Source organism: Artemia sp. Qi Xiang Cuo, chromosome 15 (assembly GCF_049724085.1).
Source record: "Artemia sp. Qi Xiang Cuo chromosome 15, ASM4972408v1, whole genome shotgun sequence".
Classification (NCBI taxonomy): domain Eukaryota; kingdom Metazoa; phylum Arthropoda; class Branchiopoda; order Anostraca; family Artemiidae; genus Artemia; species Artemia sp. Qi Xiang Cuo.
This window is the reverse complement of record NC_142808.1, coordinates 57,258,997-57,273,967: the sequence shown is the minus strand read 5'-3', so window position 1 is coordinate 57,273,967 and position 14,971 is coordinate 57,258,997. Positions and strand designations below refer to the sequence as shown.

Sequence of the window (14,971 nt, the reverse complement as noted above, 5' to 3'; positions counted from 1 at the left end):
ATATAGTTTTAAGCTGTAATTTTTTTTTAACTGCGTCAGGTTGTATTTGGGTAAAGTCCAGTCATGCAATTAGGAATTTATTCAGAGGGAGGGGGAGGGGATATTCAAACAAAACAAAACAAGCAAATTAAATGAAGAGTAAGGGAAATAAGGAACATTATGATGCAATTTTTCTGATACACTTTCGACTACATGCTTGCCCCTGGTTGCTAGTGCTCTGCAGTGTATTCGCATCTCATATAGTAAAATCTCGCCTAATCGAGGAATGTACAACCGCTGAGGCTTATGTAAACTTTACCATAGTTTTTGTTTTCCTACAATTCTTTTTCCTTTCGGTTTTCAGCCTCTATTGCGGAAAAAAGACCGTCTTCAGCTAAGAAGAGGCTATTTTAAATATTGTAAATTCCTCCTATATTTACCAAGACGGTACAGAAATCATTAGCAGGGGCGTCCCCACGGGGGGGAGGGGCGCCAACCCCCCCCCCCCCCCCAAATTTTTTGGCATTTGGTAAAATTTTCATTGAAAGCGAAAATTTCGGCAGAAATTTAGCAAGATTCTTGATTTCTGCAAAAAATTCGGCATAAATCAGGTAGCGGTTCGGTGAAATTTATGAAGATCGCCCCCCAATAAAATGAGCCTCAGGACGCCACTGATCATTAGAGATCTCATTTTGGACTTATCGACCCTCTAATGCTGCTTGGCAACATTGCTAAGGATCTGAGGACCAATACTCCAAAGAAGTTATGTGCCAGTGATCCTCTCATTTATTTTTTTCCAGATCAGTGATTTAGTGGTTATTGTTAGGTTATTTATGTTGTGTTTTCCTTCTTATTTCCTTGTGAATTTTATTTTATTTTTTTTTTTTACTCCGCATTTATTTTATATCGCGGATTACAAATAAACTTACTTACTTACTTATTATCATAACATCTTGGAATTTCTGAAGCCAAGGTCCCATTGCCTTGTATAAGTGCCCCAAATGAAATCCGTGGCATAGATGAATAAGCACAAATATGAAAAAAAAATAATAAAAAAAATATCCAATATTACTTATACGTTTCTTATAGTTACACCAAAGAAGTAGAAGGCTATACAGGGTAACTGAAGCAATCTCTTCAAATCCACACAACCTATTTTTACAGTATTAGTGTTACTGTGAAAGACCGAAATCTGGTGAATGTCGACATTTACCGGTGAAAGTCCGAAATAAGGATGCTTAACAAATATTTCGGACATACACCATGTAACTATGTGTTTGTTACATTTACCATGCACTAATGGTGAATGTTGAGCATATCTGGATTTTATGTTTCTACGATTCTAAGCTAACTTCCAACCCATTTCTGGGATTTATAACCTAAGCTAACCCGTCACCATCTAACCTTGCATAAGACTGACAAAGCTGACTGGTCAACAAACACGTATTCACAATGTGAACATTCACCAGATTTCGGTTTTTCACGGAAACATTAGCATTACATTAGAAGACACTTTTTTTTCTGAAGTTTATAACAGATTCTAACGCAGATGTCAGCAACCAGTGAACAAGTGGATCATCAACTAATAACAAGTGACCCTTTTAGTTCCAAAAATATTACAATATAAGAAAATAAATTATAAAATATAAATGAAAATTTTACGAATAAAAAGTTGAAACTAAATATGAAGATTGACACTGTTTCCATGATTATTGATGTACGACAAACAAGAAAAAAAATATCTAAGAAAACATCCATAAATAAAAACATTAAACAGGCTAGAAAATAGAGGGCTTGTGGACAGAAAAGAAGCGAAAAGGACAAAAGCAGATATTTTGACAAGGACCCGCCAAGCCGTCTTCTGTGCCGAAAAGCCGTCTCCTGTATGGCACCAATGGACTTTGGAATTACTTCCAACGACCACTTTGATCTGTCGGCTGCAGCTGTCCCAGTGATCTTCAGCCGGTCTCTGTCCCATTTCCTACCATGCCTCCAAACGCATCCACGTGATTCAAGGTCCTCTTCGAATGTTTGCCAAAGAATTTTCTTCTGTTCTCCTCGATTTCATCTCCAGGATGGTATTGGCTCGCAGATAAGGGTGTATCGACATAACGTACATTTTGGGTGACGCAAGATGTGGCCGAGGAGTTTGAGGCAACATCTTTTGATGATAAAAGATAGCTCTTTAGTATAACCACAGCGGCTTCTTACTTTGCTATTGGAAAATCCAGACCATGTTGATTCGGTATATATAGCAAAGGCAGCGGTTATTGAACGCGTCCAGAGCTCTAGCCTCTTCAGCCTAGACCAGCCATGTCTCGTAGGTGGACAGTAGTATAGCTCGCACGGATGCTATTTAGACTCTGACTTTGGTTTTTGCCCAGATCTTTACGTCTGGCCCTTAGCGCCTTTATCAGACTTGTAAAGACTCCTTAAACCCTTGATTTCCTGGCAGAAATGCCTTTTCCAGCTCCACCAACTGGTATTAAAATGAACCCATGGTACTTTAATTCCTCGACTTCTTTAATTGCCTTGCCGTCCCCGATGATTTTAATATGAAGCAGAATCGCTGATGGCCATCACTTTTGTCTTGGAACTGCTTATGGTCTTCGAAGTCTTGAAGACATGATAAACAGTGTCCTATAAGCCATCGACTGTGGTTTCCAGCAAGGCAACATCATCTGTAAAATCCAAGTCTGCCAGGGATTGAAGAAAGTCAACCAGTTGAACAAAGACTACTCCCCTATGGTTTGTCAGGTTATTACAAATTGACAAATAGTTCATCTGCAGATGTAATTCTTATCAAGATTTACAATAGTGGGCAACATTTTTCCTCAAAACATAAAGGTGTATATGAGATGACAAATAAATCAGATTACATTTACTTCTTGCTCATATGTTTGCGAGGTCTGTGAATTCAGTAGGAGGTCTGTTAATCTTTTTAAATTTCAGAAATACATTTATTGATTAATGGATTATTCTAACTATATTAAAAAAAATATATGCCAGTTGAAAACAATCAGTGTGCTGCTAGTCATACAGCGTGATATATGGCTATGAAATTAAATGACAAATGAATCTGAATATGTAGCTAAACGATATTAGTTTGAAAAATAAAATTTTGAAATGAATCATGTCATGAAATGACATGACAAATGAATCTAAAAACATGGCTAAATGATGTTAAATTCTAAAAAAAAAAATATGAAATGACATGACAAATGAGCCAGAATACGTTGCTAAGCGATGTTAGATTTTAAAAACAAAGATACTTAGAGTTTTATTACCAGTTGCATAAGGCTGTGTCCAGGGGGTGGGGTTCAGGGTTAAAACCCCCACCCCCAGAATATTTTCCATTCACGTAAAAACATAACAAAAACGCATATAAACAAATTTTGATGGGTTTTTTTTTCTTATAACCCCCTCCCCAACAAAAATCCTGGATACGCCCTTAAGCCACAACAACGGTACATTTACCAATATTTACTTTACTTTATTTATTTATTATCCGTCAAAAAAAGGTAAAAAAAATGGAATATCCCTAAAAAAATAAAAAAAACACACAAAAAAAACAAATTACAACACATTACACATAATCGAACAAATTACAAAGACGAGAAACAAAAACTCAATTATACACTGCACTGCAGGTACGTAAGAGATTTTACTTTTTAAACTCCCAAGTACTGAATAAACTTAAGCAATATGATTGATAACTTCAATTCAACTAACCTAACCTAACCTACAGCAAAATACTCGATAACTTCAATTCAAAATCAACGGACTCAAACAACTAGTCTAAATATGACAAGAGACGGTAAAAAGATTAAATATGACAAGAGATGTGCAAATAAAATTAAATGGACAGCGATTTACTGCCTTAGCAAACGGTACCAAGGGTGGGAAGAGACTTTGTCGTTATACCATTTAATTTGTTCAGTTATAGCTGCCGTTGGGTCCGCAATTTTAAAATTTTTGACAAGGTGCGAATTTCTTGTCCACGGCGGGAGCCGCAACAAGAACTTCGCATACTTAAAAAACACGGATCTGAGGTTTCTTTTCTCTGGCTCGGGAAAAATTCTCCAAAACGGGCTTAGATACAGGAAATGAGGAAGGGATACTGCGTTAAAAAGTCGAGCCAGAATTAAACAGTTGAAACGGATTTTAGGTGAGACTGCTCTACTGTAAGCAAAAGCCAGGTGTTTACGGATATGAGAAGGGAGCAGGTAGTTTTTAGATCCTTTCCAATTGGTAAACCAAGTTAAGTAATTTTCGAGACAGGGGCTACCGGACAGTTCTCCCAGCCTCAGAGACGAGACCTCTTCTTGGCGCCAGTTGAACAGAAGAATATCCGACTTCTGCGGGTTAAATTCAAGGCCAATGTGACTTTAATTTGATTGTAGTGTGGAGAAGGTGGTTTCTGTACCTGTGAATGTGCGGCTGGGGTTCAGAATGTTATCAGCGTAGGCTATCGTTGCAACGTCTATGCCACGAGCTATGCATGTTGTCTCGATAGTAGACTGTGGTTCAATAATACAATTTTTAAAGGCACAAGGAGATGTGACTGATCCTTGTCGAGCACCCTTTTTTACTGGGACTACAGGATTCCCTTGGTAGGACAGTATCATGTCTGGTGTATATTCAGTGAGGACTCGACCATAGCCAGGAAGTAGGAGTTCAGCCTGTAGGTGGTCATACATGTCTTTAATGGGTAATAGGATGTCCTTCTGTACACCTCTCTTTTCCATATCCAGAATGAGTTGGTCATGGAGAAGTGAGTCTTAGGGAAGGCAGACGTCATGTAGACCTATAACAATGGACTCCTTTGATTCATCAGCGTCAATCAAGACTGAAGCCAAAGCAGAAATGGTGTGGCCGCAACCAAGACCCCTCTGGAACCCAAACTGGGAAGGGGGAGTCCAGCATTTTTCCCGAATTTCATCAATGACCAAAAGTTCGAAGATTTTGCAAAGCGTTGGTGCTACTGTGATCGGTCTGAACGAAGCACATTCCGAAGTACTTTTCCTTTCTTCGGGACTGGCTTAAGCGACCCAGTACTGAATGCCGATGGTAGGAGTCCGGTAGTGAAGATCATCTGAAAGAGAAGAGTTAGGTGTCCCAAGAAAGCTGGGCTGCAATGGCTAAGGTGAAGGGCGGACACACGGTCGATGCCAGCCGACTTCTTCTTTTTCAACCGTCGGACCGTGGACGCAACCTGTGATTGGGTAACTATGAAATCTGTATCTGGAATTGATGAGAGGAGGGATGAAAGCTTTTCTTGAACAGAAATGTTAAGATCCTGTTTTGGGGCTGAAAACTCATCAAGGTAATAGTTTATCCATGTTAAAGATGGGATATCTGACTCGGGACCCGCTGATTCTTTCTTATCAAACATTTTCCATAACAGATTAGGGTTTTTAATTTATTGTTGCAGCTCTTAGCATTGGTAATAACAGAAAACTTTTTAGAGATGGCAAGCTACTAAAAAACACATTCATAATTTGTTTAGAATGTTTTTATAATGTCTTCATAAATAAAATAAATAAAAAGTGAGGGAATAAAAGAAACGCCATTGTAAGCTAGAACAGTTCGCAGTCGTTTTGAATATCTCGTGCAAAATATGATCGAACTGGTCAAAAGTTACTCGTTGTCTAATGATGGAATTAGAGTTGCAGATGATAAAGCATAGAAAACTCAATATATTCATATACTGACTGTGTAGTCATACAATACTTAATCATATAATAGAATCATAATCATATAGTCATATCAGAACAGTCAGTATAGTATAGTCAGCAGTGGGTAGTTTTGAAATGAAAATGTCACTGACCCAAGATCTTCAAGTCAACTTGAAGATCTGATGCATTATATGGACGAACTGGTCAAAAGCTACTCGTTATCTATTGACGTAACTAGAATTACAGATGATAAAACTACAGTCATTAGTTGACTGCTTTAAAGATGAAAATGTCACTGACCCCAACCTCCCTTGAATATTTACATTTTGGCTGACTTTGACACACAGGAAAAACAAGGTTGCCAACTCCTGTTCCCAGTTTATGTCACAGGAAAAACGTGTTTACCTCAGACTTGATCAAGCATCCCCATTTGCTTTCAGAGTCGCTTGAGAGGAAACAGAAAGCTACCCTTCCTAGCTATAGGAAATGCTACTAAAATATTTAACGGGAGTTGGTCAGACTTTGACCAACCCTATTTCTTGGAATCACGTTGCTGCCTCTGGTGCACCATTTAGTTCCACTATCAAACACATGATGCCACTGAGGAAAGTACGACGTTAAGGAAAAGTAGCAGGGTACCGAGCTTCGCTCGGTATAAAGACCTTTAGTTTCTTTTGTAAAAAATTTTAATTTCTTTTTATTTTGTTTGCTGTAGAAAGTAAAACCATTAGGGACATTGGGGTGTTTGTGACATCATTCATATGAAAAAATATTAAATAATTAAATGTTAATTAAAATATTAATTAAATATAAATAAAATATAGATTAAATATTAATCCAAGATTAATTAAGGCTTCAAACGAATTTTCCCAAGTCCTGTTCTAGATCATTTTGACCTAAGTCATTTCTAAAGTCAGTCAGCAGACTATTTAGGAAAAATACTAAGGAGGCTGGGACGAAAATTGAATTTTTCCAAAGTCAAGACCACTATTTTTCCAAAGTCAAGACCACGAATTTTTCCAAAGTCAAGACCTTTTTTTAACACCGAAAACGGCAGTAAGCCATTTTTCGAAAAAATTACAGTGCTGTTTTTGAAAAAAAAAGTTAGGGATATTTATTACCATTGCTGGTTTAGTAAGATAGATCAGGCTCATAACACAGATAACTTTGCTTACACGAAATGATTACTTTTACTTCTCTGTCCAACAGAAAAACTTGTTTATCCGTGGTAAGACAACTTACCAACTTTGCGAGAGCCTAAAATTCCGTGGTAAGGCTCAGACATGACGTTTAATCACCCACAGAACAGAAACTAATCTTGTTCTTTCTTTTAAGGTGGTCCTTGTAACATCCCAAAGCGATTCAAATGATTCTGGTTCAACCTTCGCGCCAGGCTGGCACTATCTAAAACAAAATGAAACTGGGAAGTTAGATATAACAGCTAAGACATGGAAGAAAAACTTTTTAGTTGATAAGAAAAATGTGACCCTTAAACGCTGGATTTTCCAGGTAAGTTATGGTAAGGTCTTTCAGGTAAGGTCTACTTTATCACCACTGTAGTTGCTTCAGACAATTTCTTTTAGTATTTTCTAGCACAAAGTGGCCCAAAGTTCTATAATATTATTTCATGTACTTCTTGATCCATCCAGTTTTAATATATATTTAACAAAGAGCAAGCTTATATACCATCCCTATAGCTGGAAGTTACTCGTAGGAGGGGATTGTTCAACCCCAGAAAAGGCAGTTTTGGATAAATATATACATGATTTCATTACTCACATAGGTACAAAGTGAACTCACTATTATCACCACTACAGCTGCCGCTTTATGCTTCGTCACCGCTTACCTGTTTTAGACAATTTGGGGGGGGGGGATGATTATTTAATACAAATATTAACCAAATTTTCAGAACATGATTGCATATACCACTTGATCTGACCTTTTTTTAGATCTGAATGAAGAACAAGCTTATATACCATCCCTATGACGGGGGGGGGATTCAACCATAGAAATAGTAGTTCCGTAATTTCATTAGTTACATAGGGATAAAATGAACACATTACTCGATGCCTTTTTATTCTCTTTACAAATATAATAAATGTTTCACTCGTAAATGCACCCCACTCCCTGATAATATATAGCTATATATATATATATACATATCGCTATATATATATATATATATATATATATATATATATATATATATATATATATATATATATATATATATATATATATATATATATATATATATATAGCTATATTTAGCTATAGAATACAGGTTTGTACAAGACAAAAAAAAAACTTAAAACACAGAAATTCTTGCTTTATAATATACGTCATGTTTCCATTATATTTCATGTTTATTTATGTTTAATATGTTTCATGTTTTCATTAGTTACATTATCATACATAAATCATTTTTAAATACTACTTAATATTCAACAGATCTGAAATTTTTTCAATCAGATATAGGTCTGATCGTTTTGACAGGTCAAGAAACTATTGACAGTTCATTCACAAGGAAAACAAACCATCGACAAGAACAAAACAACATAGAAATATTTTAATTAGCCTAGGGCAATAAATAGGATGATCAAGGGTGGGGGTAAATTATATTTTGAAAGAGCATGAAAAAGGCATTAATTAATGTCCCTGTGCAAGAAATAGAAGCATGTATATATTTACTCAGTAAGGTCCTATTCTAGCCACCACATAGAGAGAAATTCGTTATTATTTTAATATTTTACGTTGAGGGGGAGGAGTAGAGGGAAGGTTGATTTAACACAGAACCTAACTTTACAGTTTTGATCTAGAAATTAAGGTAGGACTCGTATCTACGAAGAGGCCACTTGATTTGAACCCTCTCCTCCCAAATATTTTGTTGAACTTGTAAATAGGTGTGAAAATGCATGTAAACAGCTAAGCTCCACAGGAAAATGATGAGTACCACGTATATACTTTAGTCTATGAGCCATTTTTTGCAATTAATTAAAAAAAAACTTTCGGAAAAATATATTTTTCAAAGAAAAGTAAGGGCCATTTTAAACTTAAGCTAAGCAGATACAAATACTTGTTAAAATTCAAACTCAAAACGACCAGAAATTAATATTAATGAATAAATGAAACCCAAAACGAACAGAAATTGAATAAACCGTCATAAGAAAAAACCTACAACAAGTAATAATATAAATGAATAAATTGATTAAATGAATAAATGTCCCCAGCCCATAAATTACAACGCCTGTCCCTGGGGCCTGGGGGTTTGTGTCGACACCGGAGTTTCTGTTATATGATCTTTGAACTATTTTTAACAAAACATCCATCTCAAAATTTTTATCGGATGCATTTGAGAAAAAATGGCGTTGGGGAGCTGGTTACCCTCCGATATCTTTCGAAACTTAAAAAGTGAACAAGAACTTTCAACTTCCAATCAAATGAGTCCTCTCTGAAGTTTATACGAGCATTCCTTCCATAAGAACCATATATGCCCCAGGGCATAACTTATAACCTTTGCCCTGAAAACCCTGGGGGGGGGGAACGTGTCATGTTCAAAGATATAATTTTAAGAACTTTCAACTACGCTGAACAAAATGGCTATGTGAAAATTTGGATTGGATGTGTTTGGGGAAATGGTGGGCGTGGAGGGGGCGTTAGTTGCCTTCCAGTCATTTTTGACTATTAAAAAGGGAACAAGCCATTTGAACTTCCAATCGAATGAGCCCTTTTTGAAGTTTTTTCGACAAACCTTTCTATAAAAAGCTTATATACCCCCAGGCCATAACTCACAACCCTTGCCCTGAGGGTTGTGGGGGGAGTGTCCCCCTCAAAAACATAATTTCTTTCTGGAAATCAACTACGTAGAACAAAATGGCTATCTCAAATTTTGATTGGGTGTGTTTGGAGAAATGGTGGGCGTGGAAGGGGTGTTCGTTGCGTTCCAATCACTTTTGACCCTTAAAAAGGGCACTAGAACTCTCGATTTCCAATCAAATTAGCCCCCTTTAAGTTTTTATGACGACCCCTTCCATATGAAGTGTCTCTGGGGGAAAAAATAATAATGATAATAATAATAACACATTGGAGCCGTATGGCCTTTACTATAGGAAACGTTGCCTCTGATCTAATATACAGTTACCTAATTTGATACGTATTGACCTTGTTCGCATGGAAAAGAGGGCTTGATGGTGTTTTTGAGAGACTTGCTACAAGGAATAGGGGTGCAAATTAGATTGTTTTATTACTCTCGTAACTCTAGAAAGTAAAGAGCAACTTACAAAATGAAATGGAATTTTAACATTACTTTGTTTTTGGTGCCCAAATAATCCAGGACAAATATTTCTGTCGTTGCTGTAAGCCAATCATGTAATGAGAACGTACCTGTCCCAATAGCCATGAAAATACTGAAAGGTTGATAATGCTTCAGATTTCTCTGCACCCGACCCGATCGATGCACCTGCACCCGCTGCATAGTGCTGTTCTGCATAGCTTTGCTGTATAGCATGACTTTTTTTTATCTGTTTTAATGTTGGTTTGGCTCTACACGTTTTTTTATTGGACACTTTGTAAAGTGGTCAAGATAATTTATGAGTGGCCACAAATTATCTTGGCCACTTTGTAAACAAGTCACTAATGCAGCATGCCGTCAAACATTATCTGATTGAGGGCCGAATGTGTCTTACACTTCTCTGTAATTGATTTTCAATTCGTAGGAATAATAATTCCTCCTCATATCCACCCAAAATTCTATGTTAAGTTGCCGTTAAGAACATACATTACCAAACTACTGCTTATAGTAAGGTTTAACTGAATATTCAATTTTTTTAAATTGCAATCCTACATTTTGCTATTTAAGCAGAACAACTCAGAAAGACTTTGCGACTTATTCTATTAACCAATAATAAAACTATGTCACCTAAAAACGGACAAAAATTATTAGAAAAAGTTAGAGTGTCATTTGAACTTTACTGAAAACATCAGATTAAAAAAACAAGTTTTATCAACTGAAAGTAAGGAGCAACTTTAAAGTGTAAAACTAACAGAAATTATTAAGTATATGAGAGGGGTTGCCCCCTCCTCAATACCTCACTGTTTACGCTAAAGTTTGACGTTTTATTTCAATTATTTAAGAATGACTACTGAAACACAAGGGCCAATATATATTGATAATAATAATAATTAATATAATAATTAATATAATAATGCAGAATAATAATTAATATAATAATATAATATATATGTATATTTATATATATATATATATATATATATATATATATATATATATATATATATATATATATATATATATATATATATATATATATATATATATATATATATATATATATATATATATATATATATATATATATATATATATATATATATATATATATATATATATATATATATATATATATATATATATATATATATATATATATATATATATATATATATATATATATATATATATATATATATATATATATATATATATATATATATATATATATATATATATATATATATATATATATCTATATATATACATATATATATATATATATATATATATATATATATATATATATATATATATATATATATATATATATATATATATATATATATATATATATATATATATATATATATATATATATATATATATATATATATATATATATATATATATATATATATATTTCTGAAAAGAATAAGCTTTTTTAAAATTTCTGAAAAGAGCTTTAGCATAAAGAGCGAGGTATCCAGGAGGTGGTAACACCCGCCTTATACGTAATAATATCTGTTCGTCTTAAGTTTTAATGTTTCTCCTTACTTTTTAGTTGAAAAAATTTGTTTTTCTTAATTTGATTTCTGATCGTTTTTTAAATAATGCCAGAAAATCCAGCTCTCCCTCCAGGGAAAGTTCTCTTTCCCCACAAACATTCCTCCATGGAAGGATCGTCCAACGTAACCCCCCCCCCCCCCCCAAAAAAAAAAAAACAAAGTTTGCATATTTCCCAATAACCAATATTATATGTAAGCATGGGCAAAGTCCATAGCTTGCAGCCCTTCCCCCGGGGTTGTGGGGGGTCAAGTCATTCTCAAAGACATAGTTATTAGATCCTTAAACTATGCAGAACAAAATGGCTAGCTCAAAATTTGGATCGGATGACTTTGGGGAAGAAAGGCGGGAGAGGGGGCTAGCTGCCCTACATTGTTTTTCGCCACTGAAAAAAGACATTAAAACTTTTGATTTCCAATTAAAAGAGCCCTCTCCCGATCTTCTAGGATCACTGGTTCGATGGGATCACCCCTTGTAAAAAAAAAACAACAAACAAACACGACTGGCAAAAATGCGAAATTCCACGTTTATGTATATAGGAGCTTGAAGCCTCTACAGTAGGATTTCGCTGATATGCTGAATCTTATGGTTTGATTTTCATTAAGATCACTTGATGTTTTAAGGGTTTTTCTCCTTTTTCAAAGATTAGGTAATTTTTTTCAGGCTCGTAGCTTTTGATGGGTAACACTAAAATTGATGAATTTTGTATTTTCTGAATAAGCCTCAAAATCTAATTCTTTTTATGTATCCATTGTAGTCAGAACTCTGTTTTTTAGAGTTTCAGTTACTATTGAGCCGCGTCGCTCCTTAAGTTCGTTACTAAGAACTGCTTGATAATGGGAAAAGAAATATCATATGAGTTAGCTTGTTCATTTTACTTTGCTGTCCACATTTCTCATTTCAGATGCTTCTGCGCACGCTGGGCTTCTGCGCATATTGTTTTTATAGACAAGTTTATCCTGCCTTACCCCTAAGCCCAGGGCGCGAACCATTTATCTTGACTCTCTTTTTAGAAGTCATGTTAGTTGGATCTAATTTTAAGGGAATCAACAAATTGGTTTGAGGGATAAATTCCCTAGAAAATCTATTCAAAATAGAGGGGTTGTGTCGTACGAAGCTGTTCTTCAAGTATTCAGTAGGGTGTGTGATGTTGGAAGAATGTAATCAAGTACTGCACCATCACAAACAAACATAATTTCTGTTTTGGAGTAAAGGCAAGATAACATCAGTGAAGGTGAATATTAAGAAAGTTATCACGACATGAGGCCAAACATTGAAACAAGAAAAGTTATTGGAATACAACAGCTTCGTCTTCGGGTAACAAAAGATTCTATTCCATCTCAGAATGATGGATTCAAAGTGAGCCCATCGAAATGTTAGACAAGCTCTTTTGCAACTGAGGACAAGACACTAAAATGTAACCCAGACAAAATATCTCCTTTTTATAACAATATATGGTATATTTTTGCCAGTGACTCAATATGTCTAATTGCTGCTTGGGAAGAACTTCTTCAGCATTCTATTGTCAAAAAATTATACGTGTGCCTTTTCTTTTTGGTGCTTGCTGACGGTAGATGCTTCCGGTATCGGCAGTGGGTTTCCTTGTTATTTTCTCCTTTTTCGGAAACCTTCAAGAGAATTCACTTAGTTTTGTTTTGAATTGAATAATTTGTTTAATTGAATAATTGAATAATTGAATAGTTTGAATAATTGAATAGTTTAATTGAATAATTGAATAATTTAATTAATAATTTGAATAATTGAATAGTTTGTTTTGAATAATTTAAATGAAGAGACCTTGCTTTGTCAATCCTGCAGCTTCTTAAACCCGTTGGGTATAAAATGAAGTAGACGTTTGGCCGTAAGTTTATGGGTATATCTCCCACCGAAAAACAGGAGATGCATCCAAAGAGATGGTTTCCTCGATACAGAATCCTCTTTTGGTTTATCAATTTAGTATAAAAGTATTGTCAATTCACTTGCTCACCTCCAAATCTTGTAGAAACAACTATTTTTACAAACATCAGGGTGGCAATCGAAGGGGGATAGCAAGTATTCCCGCCCCCCTCCGTGAAGCAAAATGAATAAAAACACCTGAAACGGACGTTTTGTTAATTGTATAGAGGATATAACATATCTTTCTCATTTTTTATATTACTGTTCACCAGCTCCCGACATAAGTGCACGTCCTCCTAAATCTTAGAACCTCTTCCTGGGCCAGACAAGAAGGGCCAAGCTAGATTAGGCTGCAGGTAATTCTCGTTGTATCTTGGTCTTAAAAAAAAAATTCCAGGACGTTTAAACATTTGGCTAAAATATTTCTTTCAGGAAAACAGTTTAAGCTTCATGTTGCCTATTTTTATTAGAAGGCATTATTAGAAGGCAATAATAGAAGGCATTATTAGAAGGCAATAATAGAAGGCATTATTAGAAGGCAATAATAGAAGGCATTATTAGAAGGCAATAATAAAAAAAAAAGATCATTTCAAAAACATGAATAAAAAGTGCCCAGAAAGTTAGGATAATTAGAATTATGTGGGAAGCTGGGGCCCCCTTCGTACATCTAAGGTATACTCTGTACTAAAACCCATAACCATACACAGGCAAGTGCATAGATATTTGTTCAAATAACTATTTGCCTCTCAATTACTTGGACTATCTGTCTTGGCTTTTCTCTGTCTACAATTACCCAGCCCAGTCTTGATGCAACCTATGCAACCTATTGCAAAATACTTGATAACTTCAATTCAATAATAACCCCTCTAATTTTTCAAATAACTAGCCTGTTTTCTGAATCTCTTCTGCTCTTTAGATATTCCTTTCCATAACCTTTCCATATTCGATATTGTATAGGCATGTGTTCTTTTTTTCCGTAAAAAACAGTTGCTTGGATATAATTAATTATTATTAAATAATTAATATAACTATTATTAATTTTTACCAGTGTTTGCATGAAGTGTGTCCATCGGTGTTTTTAGATTTTTCTCGACAAAATAATGATTTGCATGATTATTATACAAAAAATGCTAATAATCTGGTGACAAAGTATAGGAGGAAAAGTCAAACTGAATTTCAAATGAAACATGTGAGCCAGGGGATATTGAACTCCCTCCCAGATAGTGTTAAGGCGGCTGAACATCAGCATTTGTTTAAAAAAAGAGTAAAGATTTTTTTGTTAAGGGGGTGAGGAGCCATGATTCAGAGATTGAAGATATATGTTATCGTGTATTTTCTTTTCTTATAGTCTTCTTCTCAATTTTTCCTTTTTTTTCTTTACTTTTCTTTCCTATTTTTTCTGTGTTTTATTAGAATGTTCATTAGTACGTGTTTAAAAGAAATTTAAACTTTATTTAAAAATTTAAAAGCTATTTTTAAGTAACTTGAAATAGTTTGTGGTAACCGCCCAGTCCCAGTGCATTTATGCCTTCCCTTGGGTTGTTACCTATTGATCATGTTT

General features: G+C 34.8%; 1 protein-coding gene across 1 annotated transcript in view; it reads left to right on the top strand.

The window, feature by feature from the left end:
• Window positions 1–14,971, top strand: part of LOC148943899 (proclotting enzyme-like) — a 75,481-nt gene that overhangs the window by 24,190 nt on the left and 36,320 nt on the right. Inside the window, exon 2 of the mRNA XM_089101275.1 lies at window positions 6,993–7,166. Within this exon, the coding sequence (XP_088957401.1) occupies window positions 6,993–7,166 (174 nt within the window). The remainder of the gene's footprint in view (window positions 1–6,992; window positions 7,167–14,971) is intronic.